This window comes from Cyprinodon tularosa, unplaced genomic scaffold (assembly GCF_016077235.1).
Source record: "Cyprinodon tularosa strain WSP-4 unplaced genomic scaffold, ASM1607723v1 ctg21, whole genome shotgun sequence".
Classification (NCBI taxonomy): domain Eukaryota; kingdom Metazoa; phylum Chordata; class Actinopteri; order Cyprinodontiformes; family Cyprinodontidae; genus Cyprinodon; species Cyprinodon tularosa.
Window position 1 is genome coordinate 2,431,929 of NW_024038778.1, and position 23,072 is coordinate 2,455,000.

Consider the following 23,072-nt stretch of genomic DNA (forward strand, 5'->3'; position numbering starts at 1 on the left):
AACAGAAAGTTGCTGCCATCATAATGTCCGATCTACCTATCTCTACCTTGTATTATTTAAAGGAATTAGCAGTCAGATGTTTTATTAATAAAATTAATCTTAAAAATCCATGGAAAGATTATTTTTGCTGTAATCCTGGTCTGGCTACAATGCTGCTACGGGCTGGGGTTGGGCGAGAGAAAGGAAAGCATCCCAGCTGCATGTCAACCCACAACAGACTTTAAGTTGCTTAAGTCTGTTCCCCATTACCCAGCTGGGTAGGTTTAATATCATGAAGTGCTGCAGTATGAAGATTCAACAGCAAGTATGGTAGAACAAGTCCAGACACATATGAGGCCAGAATGGGATGTGCACTGGGCTCTTGGAACCAAGAAATCGGTAGTTTAAAGAGTTTGGAAGTAAGCAGTATATGTGATGACGACATATGCATTAAAAGTTTTGATTGGAATGTTTTTAACTACTAAAAGATTTGTATGACAGTCATCTGCCCCTCAGACATATACAAACAAAAAACAAGTAATTTGTTTTTATACTTTTTTCTATGCAGATGATTGGATCAAAAGGTTAGATCCAGTTACATATAAATTCAGCTCCTGCAGACAAGGCACGTGTCCATAAATTATGGGAGAGTAAAAAGTAAAGGTTGGATTTAGATGTTAAACTTTTACCTATCAGACAGGTTAGTTTTAAAAGAATTAATTAAGCCTACCTGCGTTTGAAATATAGAAGAAGGTGAAGATCAGTAGCAGCAGAGGCGGCGGCATCCTTGCGTTGCTTATTGTTCTCCATCGATCCACCATTTTGCAATGAAAGCCCCTCATATTGATCACTAATAATAACTCCCCCCTTGCGGGACATGTGCAGTTAGACGCTCTGCTCCTGCTTCAGTCGTTCAAAAGCGCGTCTGGCCGCGCGCTCCCTGAGCCGGTGAAGAGCGCGCGCGCTTCAGGGCCGATGTAGAATGATGTCAGATTGATCTCAAATCTCCAATTACTGGTCCTGCCACTAATTAATAACACAGCAGTCCAGCGGCGAGTAAAAAGGAAAACTATGAGGGTGAAAACTTTCATACCAGAGAATTTTTCCCACTTTCTCTTCCCTCCTCCACCGGACGACCCCTCCCTCCCTAGAGAGATTTAGGTATAGTGGGGCTGGACACAATAATGATTATACAGCATATCACCTTTAAAACTATTTCTGGGTTATATAGCAAGGTATGTCTCTATGTTTATGTCTCTAGCCTTTATTTTTAAATCCCAGGTTATACTTTCCAAACTATACATTGCACAAACGGTTAGAAAAATTAACATTAACATTACTAAAGGGACAGAGCTAGACGGGGCCAGGGGTGAACATGGCCACCCTTATCCAATCTGTGGCCAACCCCACCCCCCACCCCCCTAATACAGTAGGTAGAGCTCGCTGTCTGAATGACGGCGCGCACTGATACGAACAGAGAGAAAATAGGACCAATTGATAACGACGTGTGACTTTTTCCACTACAATGTTTTTGGGATGCAAAAATATCACTCTTTTGAACACATAATGTTTTGGGAAGAGAAAAGTTTTATTTCGCTGGTCCTAAAAACCTGCCGGACTACTTTCGGCTTGACCAAAACTGGACGATAACTCTGCTCACAGGACGCTGCCAGGGGTAAGTCAGTGTGATTGCATGCCACTGGTGATGGGGATGCCATACAGATTCATGTCAAAAATACCGAACTATCCCTTTAAGTGGAATGTTTTAAGTTATTTAACATTTTAATTTTCTATATGTGAACAATTACCTGATGACAAAAATGCTGTGGTTAATTATGCACATCAATATACTGACATTAAAGATGATAACTAGAGAATTCATGCTCTTTTCAGAACTAGATTTTGTCTTATATTGGGTAAAGAGAAAATTATGTCTCTGCAAGTCATCTAGGAATATTCACTGAATCAGAGATAAATAACTATTTTAATAACAAGTAATCCATTTAATGTAGATATTAGAACATGTAAATATATATTTTATGCAGATTTATTATTAATAAAAGTAGGTAAATACTGACACTGAATAATGTTCGCCCCAGAACTTAAAAATAAAACAATTTTTTCTACTACACCTTTAATTTAGACAGCATGGATGTTTAAATATATGCATCTATTTGTTAGCAAAGGGTGTAGGAAAGTATAGTTTGTCTTTATTTAGAAAATATGGATGTTGTGGTCATTCATTTTCCTGCTGGAACAGTGTAGATTGACCCTGAGATTCTGGCAGCTATCTGCTTTCACCCACCCCTCAGTGTACATTGGTTATTGCCTGGCCACCCTTGTAAAAATGTTCTGGCTACGACTCTGCATTACTAGAGTACATGGCATGTTATATTGCCCCCTCTTAGGAAACAAACCATATCAATGTTGAAATGACCTTTACAGAGTAGATTTATCAGAGATCACCTTCAGAATTTAATAGTTAACATGATTCAATGAACTGATGTACTGACCTTAAAAGAAAAATTATTTATCTGAAAGTAGTTAGGTTGTAATATTTACCCCAGAGACCAACATAACCTAATTGACTGACTTGCCTCAAATACCAGTTAGATAATGACGGCATGGTGACAGCAGATGGAGGAGGTGGCACACTGTTGAGGCTGGTCCCAGTGCTCCCACTGATTTCTGATCCTCTGTTTGGTTGATAATTGAATTGTGAAATTGTCAATATGTCTTGTGTTTTTTTCAAAAACCAATCCTCCAGAGAAAGAAACAACACTAAATGAAAAAACTGTATTAGATAAAACTGTTTGACAAAGAAGATTTTTGACCAAATAATGAATTTTCCTTGCAAATACTTTAGAATTCAAATGGAAATTAAACAATATTCTTACATGAGGTTTCTTCCCAGATAAATGTTACACTCAGGATATACTCTACTAAACACAAATTCAATCTTGGTAGAATCACACACAAAGAAGCGTGGCAATTAGAGAGATGTATTTATGAATCTGACAGTTCTTTGGCACCTGGACCCCAGCAGAAAACATGGAAACAACCTGTTTGAATGACCAATTAGAAATACGATAAGGGGTGGGATGGGGGTGTGTGTGTGGGGGGGGGGGGTTGAAGCTCAGCTGAAGACCAGGAGAGAACTTTCCAGGGTTGTTGGCTGAGGAGGAATGAGGACTTATAATGTTTATCATGATCGTAGCACTGATGACTGGCTTAATTATTTATTCCATTCTCCTATCCAACTCTGCCCGATTTCTAATCACTGCTAATCTAATTTAACCTGCTCCTGCCTCTGTTTAAGGTTTTTGCATCCAGCGGTCATAGGCAGAATCTCATTCTCGTGTACCAGTGGTGAGGTGGTTTTAGCCGACCTTAGTGTTTCTGATTACCTGATCCTGACCTGGTCAGCCTCTAAAACACTGAGCCTGCCTGTTCTGGTCCAAACAGTTTGCCTGAACTGTCTTTAGACTCCTGGACCACCCTGTTCCTGCTCTGACCTGGCTTCGGACTCCTGGACCTCTGAGCCTTCCTGTTCTGATCTGTTTGCCTGACCTGTCTCCGCTAGACACTAGCTGAACTGTTAAACCAGGTTAGTGACTCATGCTTCATAGCAATCCTCCAGCAGATTATCATGGTCACTAACCTGTGTTTCCTCTTACAGAGTTTCCTGTGATAGATGCCCTAGCAGCTGCTCTGTTTTTTTTTTTTAATAAATGCTTGGGTGAGTCTTCTGGTTTAAATACCACTTAACTTTATTAGTCATATTTTACTGAGAAGGAAAAACAAAAAACAAATGCTTTTGATGCAGGACCTATTATATCCTGGGAGCAATAATTAACTGTTTTCTAATGTTTTTTTTATTGACCAAAAGTAGTGAATGACAGTAACACCAGGGTTTTTGGTACCATTGGCAGAATGGAGAGGTGTCGAGTTTTACTGGAAACTGAAATCAGCAGAAGGCAACATGAAGTGCTCTATAATGTCTTGATAGAGGGCTGCATTTGCTGTGGACTTTAGAAAACACAGTCGATTGATCTCAACAGACAACATGATACCCGAATCCTAACTGAGTTTGGAAAAACTTCATACTGGACTGAACCCTGGCAACAGGGGTTCTGCACCTCTTAAGTTATCTCCCAGATTGGAAAACATTGATGATAAAACAAAATTCAAAATTTACTTTCATCTGAATACAGAGGTTTAGTCTGGCATGAGGAATGCTATATTTGTAGCCCATGTAGGATTTGTGTATGCATAAACATCTCTTGATGAACTGACTGCAGCCTCTCTCCTCATAAAGCTCCCCTAAAATTTTGAATAGATTTTTCTTCACTACCCTTTTTAAGGCTGGTGCATACTTTACTAACACCCTTTTTCTTCTACTCAGCTTTCTAGGAAAACACTATTTTCGTTGACTTACCAGTGATTGTCTGGACAGCAGTCCTGCCCAGCCTACAGTTAATCCACATTGAGAGACCTATTACAGCCTTTCGATTCCTTTTTGGATATTTTAAGTTAATTAGCTGTTAAGGTTCTGAAAAAGTGAGCTTTTAAATATTTAACTTTGCATGTTCTAATTTGACTCAAAATTTAGAGTTTTCATTATCTGTAACTCATAATCACTAGAATTACAAGAAATGAATGATTAAAATATTTCTCTTTGTAATGAATCAATATGATATTAAGTTTTCTCGTTTTGAAATAAGTGACAAGACTACGAATTCAGACAACAGGTGGAAGGAGAAAAAAAGATCCCATTGCTCGGTTGTCAGAAAAAGAAAAATGAATTAATAAATTAAAGCTCAGAATAACTATTTATTGTGATATAAACAGATATTTATTTTACTAGATATAAATATGTAGACTTTAATGAGATCAAACATTTCTTATAGGAACAGAAACTAACATGTTCTTCTCAATGTACTAAAGAGAACCACTGTTATTTTGATTCACCTTCACAGATTCATCATGTCTTGGTATTTAAGCCTTGCATTTAAACATGTAAGGATGGAAATTTGTGTGTTTTCAATAACAATGCCAAATCTTTGAATGATTTTTTTCTTTGCCACCTGATTAGCCTGGTTCATATGTATATGACCCAAATAAACACAGCATAATTATCAGTGAGATTGATTGGTTTATTAAAAAAATTGGTATATTGTGATATCCTGGATATGTCCATGTTTTTATTACCCATTATATAACAATCATGCAAATAATGGGCTTGCATCAGACAATTGTGTCACAGTTTAACAGATGCAAACTTCAGAATCCTGGCTGAGGAGGTTAGCTTTAATCCATAAAGGATCTGAAAGAGTGAGAGTCAGTTCCACGCTGGATTTCTTTCTGTCCTTCTGTCTATTTCTGTCTTTGAAGATGCGCTCCAGCCCATGAGCTAGTGCAGCATGCTGAGACAGGACAGCGTTGCTGCCCAAATAATAAAAATATGTTGCTGCAGATTCCAAATTCCTTTGCCTGTCTGTCTTTGCCCACCCTTGACTCTTTTCAAACAGGGCTCCTAAGATATGCACATGCAGTGAAAGCAAAAAAAAAAAAAAAAGGATGACCCCCCCTGCTTCCAGAGTGTTCGGGGCTCTGCCCATAAGGTGCAAGGGTTAAAGGAGACCATTAGGAAAACCTTTATGAGATATTTGGATAGGTTCAAGAAAGAATGAGGCTGACATGTTGATTCTTCTTTTAGCCATCGTTTCATATGTTTTACATACCAATTTATATTTGTCTGTTTTGTACAAAGGTATCTTTTTAATATGTGCATGATTCATAATGCCAAATCTTTCAAATCATTCTACATTTTTCATTTCAAATTCAGTGTAAATGTTCTAAAAGTCCTTTCTGTCAACATACTGAAGTCCAGCAAGTTCTTTTAAAGATTATTCATGATCAATAAATGCTAAAATATTGTAGGTTATTCATTTTTTCCAGCTCTGATGCTTGCTCTTATTTCCACAACCTCAAAAGAAAGGATCGGACTCAGAAATGAGGAATGAAGAAACTGAAGTCTAATGAAAAAAGTCCATCAGAAACCTGTCAAATCATTCTTTAAGACCACTTTAAAAGATTGGAATACAATCTGATGGTTTGAAGTTAAAATAAATGATATTAAGAAAAAATGAAGTCCATTATAAAGTATTTTGGATAAATCAAACTCTTCATGATGGATTTATTTAGTTAGTCTACTAATACTTCTAGTAGATATTGTCATCTTTATCTTTTTAGGATCAAACGTTTTGGCTCAGAAGTCAGGTGTCGTGTAGCTTACAAGATTAAAAATAAAGATACCATTCATGTGTTGAATAATAACTAAAGGGAGTTTATGCTTTTGGAACAGTAGTGGTTTTGTTACAGAACTGCAGCTTTCAGATGTGCAGACAGTGACTGCAGGAAACAGATTCCAGGCATTTTTCCAATAACCCTTTCTCCTTCTTTATGTATTCTGAAACTAAAACACTGCTAGCTACAATCAAGGTGTGTTTTTTTGTGGTGACATAATTTAAACATACACATAATTTACATAAACATAATTTATAATTAGGATTTTCCAAATCAGAATTGAATCTTTTTAACTGCAGTATTAAAAAATTTTAAATATTTTTTTAAAGCAAGATGCAGTTATAATGTTGTAATTGTACCAGCTGTACATGATAATATGTGGTAGTGCCATATTTATTAACATACCTTCAAGATTGGAAGAAAATAATAACAATTGACCAGACTGACCAAAGTTCTACCTATAAGTGGCATCTCGTTTGGCAGTCCATCGGATCATCATGTCATCATGTGGTGCATGCTATATCTACAAAACGGAAATAGGTCAGCCTTGTGGAAGGGGGATGAGGATGCGTGGAGGAAGGAGACAAAACCAAGGAAGAAGATGTCAACCATATAACAGATTCCTGATGAAAAAAAGGCAACATGTATGGATCATGTGGTAATTCACAGCCTTAGAGTGGCTGAGGCTGGTCAGGGGAAACCAAATGTAGGGACAACCACAGTCAGTTTGATTATTCACACATTTTGTAAGGTGAACATACAGTAATTTAAGGTTAATCAGCACAATATAAATGCACTATCATGATCATCAAAGAGGCTTTCATTGGAACATGTCCTTGTCACTCTTTACAAGTACACAATTTAATGTCAGTGTGACTCAGAGTTGGTGTGACATAGTGTGATGTATTGTAACAGTAAAGAAAACAATATTGTATTACAGAACTATAAAAAATATTGCATGCTTGCTTTTATCTGCACCTCAAAAATGATTGCAAGACCACCTAGAAGGGCTTCCTCTTTTGACTGTGCAACAAAAAGACATTTGTAATTTGGAGCATCGATGCTATAAGACTGTGAGACATACAGTGAGCTGATCTGGAAAATGACTACACCTTTGAAAATATTCTATCAATATCAATTTCTACAATAGACAGAGTGCTCAGACAGATGAAATGTACATGAAACAATTATACAATTAATCATTTGAACAGAACAGTGATCAAATGAAGGAGGGCCCTCACCAGTATGAACAGGTAAATCTTGTATGCATGTTTTACTTTGTGAGGTCCTTTACTTCTAACTTTTATGTACAGCTAAACGTTGCACTTGCTTTACAGTGTACTGTATATTACAGTGTATAGTATATTTATAGTGTATTCCTTACATTTTGTTCTGCCAAATGCTTTGTTACACTGAATTACTTTTTTTCCCTCTGTATAGCATATCCTGGATTTGGAGGCCAAAGAACCACTGCACACCTTCGTACATTATGATGAAATGGGATTCAATCTGTGTGGAAGAAATTACATTGAAGAGAGAGCCACTATTGCTGTCCCAGGCCAAAGAGGAGGGAATATTACAAGGTGTGCAGCAATCTCAGAAAACGGTGGTGGTTTGCAGCATATGACAGGATGCTTGTGGAGGATCTCCCTATCTACTCTCCGATCCTAAATTTAAATGAGGTGTTTTTCTTTTCCTGGAAGTGGAATGTATATGGGAATCCACATACCCAGATGACCCTGCTCGCAGTTATGAATGCAGCTTGTGGTGACATTAAGAAGATACTTTCCTCAGTGCATTGACAGAACTGATATTCATTGCGATGTAGAAGAAAATATGTGGCCAAGACTGATTTGCAGCACTATTTTACAGTACTTTAAGTTTCAAAAACTACTGCAGTGAAGTTTATTAAACCAAATAACGTTTATATTTGTAAAGTTATTTTTTGTGCAAATATACCATATAAAGTAAAGTGCATATTCAGTGTCTTGACTTTTTTAATTCTAGTTTTTAAAATTCTATGCATGTTATATAATACTGGCTTTACTTTACATGATATGAGGAAGCACTTCCAACGTAATCTATCACAGTGAAAACATATTTTTTTTTTATCTTGATATTTCAAAGATACTGCTGTCATAACTTGTCATTTTATGACACTGGTCACTTGCTTTTGAAGAATGAACTACCCATTTTCAACTACTGACTTGCTTTTATGCTATGGCCTTCCCATTGTCTAACAGTGAGTCTCCTTTGCAGGCTATCTATGCTCTGCAGTTTGCATTGTTTTGAGAAACACCTTAGCATTAGTGTAAACTGTGATGCTCTTGTGAGAAAAGGTCCAAAGAGACTAAACTAGCTGTTTTTGCTTCAGATGACTTGTTCTTTGTGCAATATGTACAAAAGAGCAATAGGTGGCGCCAAATCTAGCTTTTTTTTTTCTCCATTGACACCTTTCAATTCCCCCCCTTTCTTTAACACAGTACCTTGTTAGGCACTCATGATCAGAAATAAATATTCATGTCTTTACATCTTAGTACGCTCTATACAACATTGGGTTATTGTATTTTTTTTTACCCTACTATCTGTTATGAAGGGGCATCCCTTTAGCTAATCCCAGGCTTGCAGTGGCCGATCGCCCTGTCCATGTGACCCACTCTCTGTGTATGTTATCCTCTTATCTCAGGTCTCACTTCAGGTCAGCATTCATTTTGCTTAGCCACCCGATCTGCCGGTCTCACAGTTGGCAAACAGAGCAGGACTGACAGTAAAACCATGGTGAGTCCTGAACAGAAAGTGGTCCTGATCACCGGCTGCTCCTCTGGGATTGGCCTGAGGATTGCTGTGATGCTGGCCAAGGATGAAAAGAAGCGCTATCAAGGTGAGGTTGTAGATGGATGAGTTTAATGTCACTTAAATTCTATCAATGTGGTAATGAAATAAGATATAGTTTAAAGTTTCTAAGAGAAGTTGGGGAAGTATGTTTAAAAATAAATCAATAGAAGTGATTCAATTTCCCTTAACTTTACTATCTCCTTATTTCTCTATAATCTCCTAATGAACACTAGTGTTACATAGTGCAAGGGGCTATGTCCAGTACCTTTTTATCTTATCTTTTATCTATCCTTAAATAGAAAACTAACTAATCTGACTGTGTGATCTGATTGAACACACGTTCAAGATTTAGAGGAATTTTTGATCTGACAGCATCTCAGTTTACACATAAAGGTCAGAGGTCAGTTGAGTTTTATACAAGCTAACATTTCAGCAAATAAAAAAATATTAATAAAACAGAAGCCCATGCCTTTCTGTAAAGGTTTGCCAAATATATTTGATATGAAGATATAAGTGCCAACCTGAGCTACTTTTCAAACAAAATACTCAAACTGAAACACATTAGCCACCTGTTGAACTGTGACGTATATGATCCTAGTTAAAAACCAGATAGTTGTACAAGTGCACATCATTGAGCCAGCAAAAATTGGATTGCAGTATAATCAAAATAGAAATAAAGGGTTTAGCAACCAATTTTTCATATTTGCTATTTTTCAGTTTAAAGAGAAAACAGGCATTCATCTTTAGGTTCATCATGGTTTTTTCTTTTTACAGAAATCATAATTTCTCGTAAGTCATAAAAAATAAAATGGGAAATAAAAGGGTCTAAAAGTCAGAAAATTTGACATGGCAAGCCAAATCCTCAAAACCTGAGTATAATGTATATCTCCAAAAAGAAGTGATAGTAGTCTAAAAATACAAACAGTATAAAAGCTTTAAACTTGACTGAAATAGTTTTCAGATTTTATTTTTCACTTGCAACCTCTCTGAAAAATATAGTTAGAATCCAATGGGAAAAAATCTGCAGAAGATGAAAATCCCTAAAAGATGATGTACATATTTATTCAAAACACAATTAATTTTAATTTACCCAAAATATTATATATTTTTTTATGTTTATAATATATGTATATATATACCATATCCAGTAGACTAGAGCGAGCCAGAAAAGATAAATTGTTCTCTAATACAGAAGAAGCCATGAACTGGCATAAAATCTAGTTGTTTTGCAAAGCTATGAGCAATCACTTTGAAAGTAACCTTCCATCCACGTTTATCAAATTGTCCTTTGTGTTTGTATGTTGATCTTACTTCTTTACAACTTATTTTTGTCACATTTGGCTCCATAGTGGTTTTACAAACATAGATACTCTATATAAGGTTCAGAAACATAAATATCAAACTTTAATAAAGTTTTTATGTTTTCTACTTTTGGTTGTAAGTTATTGAAAAGTTTAAATAACTTTTGTTATTATTAATAAACATAATAAAAATAAACTTTCTTGAATCTTATATTTTAATTGAGCTCATAGTATAAAGTCTTTACTCTGAATTAGACCATGAGGAAAATCCATCACTTTGGTTCCTAAAATAACCTTTGAACTCTTAATATCCCAGACAATTGTTGAAAAAAGACAGTAAAGCCCTGCTTAGGCTAATTATTGTCTGACTCGTAAAGTCTGAATCTAGTTGAAGCCGTTTCTAAAATGGGCTTGAGATGTGAGCGCCATCTGGGAATAACAGCTAACACGACTATGTAAAGTAGCTGCCTTAACAGAGCTGATTACGCACAACAGGAGAGTCTTAAGGTTTATTTATACTATATCTACTATCTTTAGATACAGTGTTTTTCTTTACAGTATCAAACCAAGCACCTGGCCTGAAATGATCAGGTATTATTGATGATCTTCCCTAAACGCTCCTATAAACGTTGAAGGTACAGATTTCTGTGCTACCTGCTTTCAAATTAGAGCAAAAGATATGTTATGAAGCAACTGAGGAATGCTCACCAATAGTTGTTTTAAATAATTAATCTTATGAGATAAAAACTACCAGACATGCTAATTGTTTTTCTCATTAGCTCCATAATAGTCCTACTGATACTAAAACCCATCCAGGCTTGCATAGTACTGGTTTTCCAAATTATATAATTACTTTGAGGTTCTTGTCATGTTTCAACAAGCAACCCGGAGAAATACAACTTCAGAGCACAATCAGAATGCACTTGTGGTCAGTCAGCAAATCCATGTGATTTGTAAATGTTGTGGTGCAAATTACTACTACTACTGTAGCTGGGTATGCTGCCTAATTATTATTCACTTGATGCAACAGCTGAAGGTTTTTTGCTGTTAAATTCTGTCCCAAACACATAATTGTCAGCTCTGTGTTAAAAGAGGACAAAGGAAAGAGGTTCTGCATGAATAAAAAAGAGGAAAAGGGTTAATCGATGATACTGATTGTTTTTTGCCATGAAAACCTATTGAAGCTTCTCAATATATAGTTACTATTTAAATAAAACAGTTGTTTCTATTTATTTCTTAAAAGATTTCTCTTGGAAGGTAAACTGTTGGCCTTTAAGAACAGGATTAACATTTTTCTTCTTTTTTTCAGTAATTGCCACAATGCGTGACCTGAAACGCAAAGACAAGCTGGTGGAAGCTGCAGGGGATGCATACGGGAAAACTCTGTCTCTAGCTGTTCTGGATGTCTGCAGTGATGAATCTGTAAAACAGTGCATTGATGGCATCAAAGATCGACATGTAGACGTCCTTAGTAAGTCAAATATCACAAATTTTATACAGCAAATAAAATAGTCTATAATATATATTTCATTACCTATCTTCCCCCTCTGGTTTCCCTTGTCCTAACCAGTCAACAATGCTGGTATTGGTTTAGTGGGTCCATTAGAAAGCATTCCCATCGAAGAGATGAAGAAAGTCTTTGAGACTAATTTCTTTGGGGTCATCAGGATGATCAAGGAAGTGATGCCGGATATGAAGAAAAGGAGAGCGGGACACATCATCGTGGTCAGCAGTGTTATGGGATTACAAGGTTAGCAGCAATGCTACACACAACAAACAAAATCATCCGCTTTGCTATAATGGCTGAGGGGTTGGATAATGGACAAAAGGAAACATTGGTGGATTAGGAGGCTAATATTACCCACTAAGTCTCTCCACAGACTGAAATCAAATCTGTTTTTCCGCAGGGGTCGTGTTTAATGATGTCTACGCTGCTTCTAAGTTTGCCATGGAGGGCTTTTGCGAGAGTTTGGCTGTTCAGCTTTTAAAGTTTAACGTCATGTAAGTATCAGTGAAGTAATCTATCATTAAATGTCAGAGATTTTATGAATCATAGAGACTATTTTGTTGTTTTAATGGCTAGGAAGCAGTACACTTAAGTTATCATGAATTTTCTGCCAGCCTGTCGTTGAATTTTTAAACCAACTTAGCTTAATCACTATTTACACCAATGTCTTAACTTAGAAATTGCCTTAATATAGCTGAATTTAAGTGGTGTTTCTTTGTAAAGTCCATTAGTGAGCTGGTTTAAATAGGATCCAGAGTGAAATGTTTTTCAAAAAAGAAAGATTTATGTCAAAAAATGAAAGAAAAAACAAAAAATTGAAATAAAAAAAAAATAAAAAACTGCAGATTATTTCAAATCTGTTTTAATTGATGCAAGTCAGTCTTGAAGGTCCGGTTTCAATTTCCCAAAATTATATTGTAAAAAATGCAAAAATACCAAAGGATATTGTTCAGGACAGAGTCTATGTGAAATATTTACATTCATACATAGACCTTTGGCCTCTTGGGGCTAAATCCCTTGCTTAAATTAAAACAAAACATCATTAATATATCTAATAATGTTAATAGTTGATTAGTTAATATGGTAAATGTGAGCAAAAAAAAGTAATAAAGTTCTAATTAATAAAAGTAAAACAGGCCAACTTAACCAAAATAGAGCTCTTAAATATATACAAAGATAACATTTGAGGATAGAGTTATTGTTTTCATCGTTGAAATAACTTGTTTCTCTGAATGTATCTGCTCACAGCCTATCGATGATTGAGCCAGGACCAGTTCACACAGAATTTGAAGCAAAGATGATTCAGGATGTGAAACAGAAAGAGTATCCAGGAGCAGACCCTGATACGGTGCATTACTTCAAAAATGTCTACCTCCCTTCCTCTGTGGACATTTTTGAGGCACTTGGACAAACACCTGATGACATTGCAAGAGTAAAACTAACTTTTATCAGTGCAACTTTCTCTATGTTTTTTCATTTAGCTGAGTGTAATGTATTTCCTTTTCTGCAGTGCACCCAGAAAGTGATTGAAGCAAGCCCGCCCCGTTTCCGTAATCTGACCAATCCGCTGTACACGCCCATCGTTGCGCTGAAATATGCTGATGAAACTGGAGGGCTGTCTGTTCATGCCTTCTACCACATGCTTTTTAACATGGGCCCGCTAATGCATGTCAGCATGACCGCCATGAAGTATCTTACCTGTGGATGTCTGAGGAGAAGGACAATTTCACCAAACTAAAAACCAACATTATTAGCAAAGCAATTTTCTCTTGGTTTTCATATGATCATAACTTCAATCATTTTACCCTCCGAAGTCATGCTCTCTATTTTAGAATATGCAGTACAATCTGTATGTATTGTTTTAACAATGTTTTCTCATGCATACCATTTTAAATTTGTATAGAGACTGAAATTAGCTGAAATTCGACGAGATTTAAATTTATATTCAGTGCCAAATTACATTTTTTTAATTCCATTAAAAAAGAAAACAACCAGTATATTGTAATAATAATTTAACTTAATTGATCTTGCAATGGAGAAATTTACTTCTGCATCTTAACCCATCCCCTTAGGGAGCAGTGGGCTTCCACTGTGCAGCGCCTGGGGAGCAGTCAGGGGCTAAGGGTCTTGCTCAGGAACCCAGTTTGCAGACTGTGGGTGGAACCAGGTACTTGCAACCTTCTCAGAGCGCAAGCGCACTGCTCTAACCACTAGGCTAACTCTCCCCACAGTGTGAGTAATGAATATGTTTGGACAAAAGCTGCTAAATGCAGAAAGACTACATAAACTTAAACAAAGGGGGAGAGTTTTAGAAATTTAGAATAGAATAGAATAGAATAGAATAGAATAGAATAGAATAGAATAGAATAGAATAGAATAGAATAGAATAGAATAGAATAGAATTCAACTTTATTGTCATTGCACAAGTCATGAGTACAAAGCAACGAAATGTGGTTTGCATCTATCCAGGAGTGCTATACAGGATATAAATATTATTACAGGTGTATGTACAAGCAAAGAGTAATAGTTAGGGACTGTAAAAAGTTGTTTCTAAATATAAATATAGATATGAATATGAATATGGGAGCTACATGCACAGAATATACAGGAATGTTAGGAAAAGGATTATATATGTATTAGCGGGTTTATAATACAAGATAAATAAATAATGGCAGATAAGATTTACAGATTATATACAGATTGTGTATGTGTGTGAGGGGAACAGTCCATGGTATGTGTGTGAGTGTGAGGACAGTCCATATGTTATTATTGTGTGTCCTTATTGTTGTGTCAGGAGGCTTTCAGGAGCCTGACAGCTGTGGGAAAGAATGCCAGACTACAACAGATTTAAATGAAAAAAAGTGTCCCAGAAGGGATATTGAAAAAAAAAAGCTAATGAGATAACTGATTAAATAAAATCAAGATAGGAATAAATGAAGGAAGCTATGGAAATGAATGACAGGGAAATGGTGTGGGTCTCTAAGATTCCGGCTTTTTTTTTCATTTTCCAAACGGTTCAGCATCATGCAGGTTACATGCTGCCATGATCTGGGTCATTATTCATCAGTTTTACTGTGAAACTCTGAAATTATTCATCTAGATTCAGATTTTGTCCGACACTGCAGTGGTTTTGTTAATAACTGATACTAAGAAACTTCAAAACTTTGCTCAGCCTATTTTTGAGTAATTCTTTGATCATGTTTTCATTTGTGCAATTAAAAAGGTTTTTCTTTCTTCAGTATTATAGTAGTTTATATTTTGTGAGACACACTTAAAAATGAACTTTTGAGCTTTTTTTTTAAGAGAGAAAAATGTAAAGGTTTGGACAGTTGCCTTTTTGTCCACCTCAACAACAAAGTCATATTAGTCAATCTGCCTCAGAAAGTGAACTTCTTGACCTCTGAGCGATGATGCCGACGATTGGTATACAGTAAGCCTTTGGGACAGGCTAGTCAGAGCTGCTGGAATCAGAGGAAACCAGAGTTCTAATCCACTGAAACCATAGTGATATATGGGAACAACTCTTACATGGTGGACACAAAATCCCACAATATACATCAGGCATGAAGAAAGCAAGTCAAGAACTAAAGTCAAGAAAGAAATTATTACCTTGATAAAACATATTGCTTTAAAAGTAGACAGGAGAGGAGCCTGATAACTAAAAGATCTGCCTCCCATTCTACGTTCATTCTCTGTTAGGAACATAAGGAACAATTAAATCTCTGGTATAAGATGGAGCTTGGCCATTTAAGGCTTTATATGTGAGAAGGAGGATTTTAAATTCTATTCTGGATTTAACAGGAAGCCAATGAAGAGAAGCCAGGATAGGAGAGATATGATCTCTCTTTTTCATTTTCATCAGAAATCTGGCTGCAGCATTTTGGATCAGCTGAAGGCTTTTAACTACAGTTTGGGGTCTTCCTGATAGTAAAGAATTACAATAGTCCAGCCTTGAAGTAACAGTTTGGACTCTGATCCAAAGACAATAACTTATGTTTTTTCTGCATTCAGACAAAACAGAGAAGCAGAAAGTTAAAGGGGAACGCCTTTTGTTTTTTACATTGGGCCCTTGATTTTATGTTATTACATCATATTCTCTCACCCATATGAGTTTTGTGTCATTTGGAGCTTTTCTGAAGATATTCCGTTACGTTATATCCAAGTAACGTCTTCCTATGGGAAACGACTTAAAGGCACAAACTAAACTGTTCATAATTTATCATTTATGGTACGCCAGCATTCATAACATATAGGCGAATCACTGTCCCCCAGACATCCGCGGTTATATTTTATATATATATATATATATATATATATATATATATATATATATATATATATATATATATATATATATATATATATATACACTCACCGGCCACTTTATTAGGTACACCTGTCCAACTGCTCGTTAACACTTAATTTCTAAGCAGCCAATCACATGGCGGCAACTCAGTGCATTTAGGCATGTAGACATGGTCAAGACAATCTCCTGCAGTTCAAACCGAGCATCAGTATGGGGAAGAAAGGGGATTTGAGTGACTTTGAACGTGGCATGATTGCTGGTGCCAGAAGGGCTGGTCTGAGTATTTCAGAAACTGCTGATCTACTGGGATTTTCACGCACAACCATCTCTAGGGTTTACAGAGAATGGTCCGAAAAAGAAAAAACATCCAGTGAGTGGCAGTTCTGTGGGCGGAAATGCCTTGTTGATGCCAGAGGTCAGAGGAGAATGGCCAGACTGGTTCGAGCTGATAGAAGGGCAACAGTGACTCAAATAACCACCCGTTACAACCAAGGTGGGCAGAAGAGCATCTCTGAACTCACAGTACGTCGAACTTTGAGGCAGATGGGCTACAGCAGCAGAAGACCACACCGGGTGCCACTCCTTTCAGCTAAGAACAGGAAACTGAGGCTACAATTTGCACAAGCTCATCGAAATTGGACAATAGAAGATTGGAAAAACATTGCCTGGTCTGATGAGTCTTGATTTCTGCTGCGACATTCGGATGGTAGGGTCAGAATATGGCATCTACAACATGAAAGCATGGATCCATCCTGCCTTGTATCAACGGTTCAGGCTGCTGGTGGTGGTGTCATGGTGTGGGGAATATTTTCTTGGCACTCTTTGGGCCCCTTGGTACCAATTAAGCATCGTTGCAACGCCACAGCCTACCTGAGTATTGTTGCTGACCATGTCCATCCCTTTATGACCACAATGTACCCAACTTCTGATGGCTACTTTCAGCAGGATAATGTGCCATGTCATAAAGCTGGAATCATCTCAGACTGGTTTCTTGAACATGACAATGAGTTCACTGTACTCAAATGGCCTCCACAGTCACCAGATCTCAATCCAATAGAGCATCTTTGGGATGTGGTGGAACGGGAGATTCGCATCATGGATGTGCAGCCGATAAATCTGCGGCAACTGTGTGATGACATCATGTCAATATGGACCAAACTCCCTGAGGAATGCTTCCAGCACCTTGTTGAATCTATGCCACGAAGAATTGAGGCAGTTCTGAAGGCAAAAGGGGGTCCAACCCGTTACTAGCATGGGGTACCTAATAAAGTGGCCGATGAATGTATATATTTTTATTTCTTTTTTTAAACAAAGCGGAGTATGTATGACTGTTTCTTAATTAAAGGTTTAATAATGGCTACAGTACCTTAAAAGCTGGAGGTACATATCCCTGTAACAGGGATAGAATAATCACATCTAAAATTGAGTTGGAAATCAGAGGGAATACTTCACTAAATAACTTGGGTGACACTGGATAAAACATACAAGTTGAAGGTGTAAAGAAAAGCTCTATGTTTACATCTTTAAGCTTTCTCTCCCAGATTATTCCTTGAGAAGAGATCACTGGGAAGAAACACTTTAAATCACAGCTAAAAGCACTGGAGATATTTGTTAAAAAGGAATCTCCTCAACTCTGTATGTGCAGCTGTATTGATTGGTCTATCAGCAGCTCTCCACGAGTGATACTACTTTCAGGTGAGGGTGGAAACTCCCTTTTGGAAAGGAAAGTTCTGTGTTTAAATCTTTAAGCTTTATCTCCCTGATTCTTTCCTGAGAAGAGATCAGTAAGAACAAACACTTCAGATAACAGTTTATAAGGTTTTTGTATTAAAGAATAGAAAACATGATAACAGTTTTTACAGAATGGTAATCTTACTCAGACCAGATAGGTAGCACAAACAGGACGGAAACATCATGCTCGCTTCGTCAGAAATTCAGCAGCAGCCTCCAAATAATGGTGAAAAGAAGCATTTTATACATCTTTAGTGTCACACCCTGCCACATCTCACATCAAAATATTATAAACATGTTTGAAAATTAGGAGACTTCACTGGGTTAAAACATATCTAGATAATGTAATACACTGAGTTCTAGCTCAAGGAAAATCTGAATGCACAGTAACAAAGCTCCCTGTTAAGAATGATCCACTCTGCCTGTACGCTCCCATTTCATTTCCAAATCTTGTCCTAAAAAGATAAAGTGGTTGGGGAAAACATTACCCTAAAAATGTAACAGGCATGTCTTATTAGGATTTAACAAGCACATACACTGATAATGAAAAAAATAATTAAATGCTTAGATGAAGATAATAATTTTGCTAACCCTGAAAGGTCAACACTCAACAGTTTAAGCAGTTTAGATTCTATAGTTACCGTCGATTCTGCTTCAGGTTCAAGAGATAAACCCAGAATTTCTGGGTATGTGAAAATTTAAATAACTGGAAGGAGTTTCCTCATTTATGCTCACATAATCCTCTTGCTGCAGCCAGGTTTCCATAAGATAACATAAATCAATGTGATTATCACAACTCAAGTAATTAAATAACAATATTTTTGAAGAAAGATATCTTATTTAAAATAAACCACATTTACCTGAAAATTTAAAGAAAGACTGAAAGACAATATAGGCCTATTCTAAAATAAATTTATTTCTTTAAATATTTGAAAGTAAAATGATTTTAAGATTACCTGAAAACACTAAACCTAAATGAATATGAACCTCAATTAAAATGAAACGATAGAAAAATATGTGGCGAAATAAAAAAAGCTCAGCAAATAACAGTATCATAAACAAAAAGACCGATTCAAATTTGAACACTCCTTTTGGAGAGCAAATGCCAGTTATGCTCCATGTGATTAGAAGCATTTTTAATATGGATTCATAGAATTCCGACCATCACCATTTTCACCAGATTCAATCATTTATCTCAATAAACCCTTAACCATAGATTGCTAATATGACACAGCAATGACAAGTTAATTGTGCTGCATTTCATTTTAACGCTAAAAGGAAACAAATTTGGATTTAATGTTTAAACCATTACCATACAGCTAAAATGTCCATCAAATTAATCAGAATCTCTTCAGGATGTCATCCTTCTCCTTTGATAAAAAGGGCTGTTTCTCTACCTTTCATACAGCTATGGGAGTGTAAATCCAGACTGTGACTGAAAGGCTGAACTGCAGCCAGGAAAGCTCTAGAAACTCAGAAACAAATTGGAATTGAGCATCATAGAGTAATTAAGATACACCTTCACAACATACACAAACACACTCTCTCATCTTGCTATATGTAGTGAGGACCATGTGTTGACTCCCATCGACCTCCCACATTTTTGTGGTGTTTCCTTGTCTTCAATCCACAAGAAGAATAAAAGTTTAATTCCACAGATCTACAAGTATCAGAGAACTCAACATTTTAGTTGATATCTCACATTTTAAGACTTTAGGTGATATCTACTCGTCTATTTTGGGGGTTATTGGGGTAGTTGGAAGCATTCAAATGTCCCTTCACCAAATAAAGGATAGAATATATTTTTTCAATATGTTCTTTAAAAAAAAACATGATTTCCCTCTTCCTCACCAAGTCAATAAAATCAAAATGCTGGTAATTTAAGTTAAAATACTGTTATGGATAAAGTTGAAATATAGTGTTGAAAATAAAGTTGAACTGTCGATAAAAAGATTAAGGAATGTGAATAATGACAGGTTCAATGTCATATTTCCCAAAGCTAAGAGAAGTTTAGAAATATCAATGTTTTAATAGTTGAAGCAAAATTGTGTGCAAATGTGTGTGTTTGTGCATCAGGTTTGTTTAAGCATTGTTACATGTGTTTTTCTTGGAAGGAACTGAAAGGAAACTATCATGTAATCTTTTGCTTCGATACCCCCAGTGATTCAGAGCCAACAGACTACAGATTTAGACACTGATAGTGAATGACAGCTTCTGTAATTTAGTACACAAATAATCACTTATATCATTCATCATTATTTCGACCTAGATAGATTATTTAAGTCTGTAATTGCAACCTGAGATATTTATGACTGATTGAATCATATTTCCTTGAGGAAAATGAAGTGTGGAAATCCTGCATTATAAGAGTCACAGTTCCACCTCTGGCCACTAGAGAGCGTTAATACGTTGCTGTTAACAATTTGTTTTTAGAGCTGCAGACTTTTCACGTTGAACACCTTTTACATTATGAATATTTTCAACATAAGTACATCCTTACTTCTTCTTTGCATGTGTTTCTTTTATGAAATCTGCTTCAAAAGAGGTACCCGAGTTGATATCAATTATTGACTTTTTTTCATTATTCAAACATAAGATTTTAATTTTCTAAATAAATATTCTAATAGATCTACCACGATAATCTGCTTCTTCTCTTCCCAACAAAGAACAATTGAGCATTAAAATCTTCACACCCTACGCCTAATGTTACGTTTCATATCCATCTCAAGTTTCTTTTTTTTTTTTTTTTTAAGAATTGTAAACAACATGTATGACTCTCATTTCCATCTATCCATACCTAAATTGCTAAATACTCTAAATCCCCTTTCCTTTTCAAGTAATAATGTATTGGAAATATCAATCTGGATCATTTGATCCAGTCATAAGGAAATACACTGAGTGGAGCGGTCGACCGCACCAAGATGGCGGCACTGTATATCATTTTTTATTGTAATTTTTTTTAAAGCTTTTAAACAATATGTACAGACGCATTAGGCATGTATAAACCAAGAATAAATCGAGTTGCTATGTGTTCAAGGCACACATAAAATGATAAAATGAGAGAAAATAAAATGACAGATGTTTAACAGAAGGGGAAAAAACAGAAGAAAAAAAATACAAACAATGGGGCACTAATTATCATCAAATAAGTGCAGTTCTTCATGGCGGTACCAAATCTATACATGTCTCTGGTTTCGCATAATCGTCTATCGAGTCATCTGGGTTCCATTGCTCATACCTGCCGGAGTCGCGGGGAATTAGAAGTTAATCAATGCCGGAAAAATCGATCAGTAAAGTAACTTATCAACATGCTAAAGGAGGGGTCGAGCTTAAACTCTTAATTTTGACATGACATCAAAGAAAAACCTCTCGTTACGCTTCTTTTGACTGTAGCCATTTTAAACTTTTGTTGTTAGATGTTAAAGTTAATGTTCGTAATGAAAGTAACACTTTACCGTTAGCTTTATGCTAACATCATAGAAAAGATCAATCAGAATATGTTTCTAAGCTAAACTAAGATGTGACAACTCAGCGTCATTTGCTGATATGTAAGCCGTGTGTTGGCTGAGCAGAATGGAGGCCAATGTTAGTGATATTTTGCACAGTGAGGAACAGCTTAAGACTACGCTGCACTGTGATGACAAGGAGAAGGTAAGTTCTTTATTGAATTCTATATTTCCTATAATGGATACCGCAGCGTTACTCATTCATCTTATTCCGACTCAGCTTCGTAGGAAACTGGAGCAGCTACAAAGGGAATATCTGAAGACCGCTCAGAGACTGAAGGTGAGACACTTTCTCTGCACTTTTGGAAGGAATCTAGGAGAGATCAGGAGGAGATAAGTAGCACAGCTTGGGGCAAAGTTCTTATAGGATGTCAGATGTGATTTTTCTGTTTTTGGTGATGACTTAACAGAGATATATTAGATGTTAAAGAGTTGGGATTAGATCTGCAATTAACCATTATTTTGCTAATTGATTAAGCTGACGATTTCTTTTTTCGATTAATAATGGCATGGCTAAAGTTCCTTGAAGAAGACTTTTTACGAAATTAAATCAGGTGAAACTAACATTTTTCTGGATAGAGCATATAGACAAATGAAAAAGATTTTTATCATAAATGAAAAATGTTTACAAATTTCTGCTTAAAATTCTGATGTAACTACTGCTCTATATAGGTTGATCTGTCAGCAAAAATGATATTTGACAGGCTCTATACTCCAGTTAATGATTCGTCAGTTACTAAATAAGATGACGATTATTTCAATTCTAGTTTAATCACGATTAATCTGATTGTCCATCCATCCATCCATCCATTTTCTGACACGCTTAATCCCAAGTGGGGTCGCAAGGTGCTGGTGCCTATCTCCAGTTGTCTACAGGCGAGATGCAGGGTACACCCTGGACAGGTCGCCAGTCCATCGCAGGGCAACACAGAGACAAACAGGACAAACAACCATTCACACACACACTCACACCTAAGGAGAATTTAGAGAAGCCAATTAACCTAACAGTCATGTTTTTGGGCTGTGGGAGGAAGCCGGAGTACCCGGAGAGAACCCACGCATGCTCAGGGAAGAACATGCAAACATGCAGAAAGACCCCAGGCCGGGAATCAAACCTGCAACCTTCTTGCTGCAAGGAGTACTGAGCAGCCTAATCTGATTTTTTCAGCCTAATTGGGAATAAATGTTTGTAATCTACCACCAATTTAAGCTTAAACCCTAACCCCTGCCCTTTCTTGGATGCTTATCGGTCTTCTTAATGCTTTTTATTCAGTAATGTTCTCTAACCCACCTCTGAGGCTTTCACTGAACAACTGCTTTATACTGAAATGAAATCATATAGCAGTGAACATTTATTACTGTATAAGGCAACAAGTTGTACTGGACTTTTTTTCGTAGCATGAGAGTAAAGGAGCTGGAAATAAATGGGACACTTGACTGTTTTGTGATCCATAGTTTTTGATCTGATTTGGTGATTTGAGATGCATACAAATGTTTCAATTATTAGAGTTTTCTAAGTGGATCAGGTCTGTAATCTATTCACACACAAAATCAATACATTTTGGACAGGAGTAGAATAGAGAAGTTCATCAGGAGGT

General features: G+C 36.4%; 3 protein-coding genes across 4 annotated transcripts in view; 2 read left to right on the plus strand and 1 right to left on the minus strand.

The window, feature by feature from the left end:
- The window catches only part of LOC119783684 (collagen alpha-1(XI) chain-like), a 74,029-nt gene extending 72,939 nt beyond the window's left edge, over positions 1-1,090 (minus strand). Inside the window, exon 1 of the mRNA XM_038285313.1 lies at positions 710-1,090. Within this exon, the coding sequence (XP_038141241.1) occupies positions 710-821 (112 nt within the window). The 5' untranslated portion in view covers positions 822-1,090. The remainder of the gene's footprint in view (positions 1-709) is intronic.
- Positions 1,091-9,000: 7,910 nt separating this feature from the next.
- On the plus strand, positions 9,001-14,001 carry LOC119783653 (retinol dehydrogenase 8-like). Its single transcript, XM_038285275.1, has 6 exons — positions 9,001-9,169; positions 11,734-11,895; positions 11,995-12,174; positions 12,332-12,425; positions 13,180-13,363; positions 13,442-14,001. The coding sequence occupies exons 1-6, from the start codon at positions 9,064-9,066 to the stop codon at positions 13,667-13,669; spliced, it is 954 nt and encodes a 317-aa protein (XP_038141203.1). The 5' UTR covers positions 9,001-9,063; the 3' UTR covers positions 13,670-14,001.
- Positions 14,002-21,232: 7,231 nt separating this feature from the next.
- The window catches only part of palb2 (partner and localizer of BRCA2), a 16,077-nt gene continuing 14,237 nt past the window's right edge, over positions 21,233-23,072 (plus strand). For both annotated transcript variants that reach the window (XM_038285334.1, XM_038285335.1), the window contains exons 1-2: positions 21,233-21,619; positions 21,695-21,754. In XM_038285334.1, the coding sequence (XP_038141262.1) occupies positions 21,542-21,619; positions 21,695-21,754 (138 nt within the window). In that variant the 5' untranslated portion in view covers positions 21,233-21,541. The remainder of the gene's footprint in view (positions 21,620-21,694; positions 21,755-23,072) is intronic.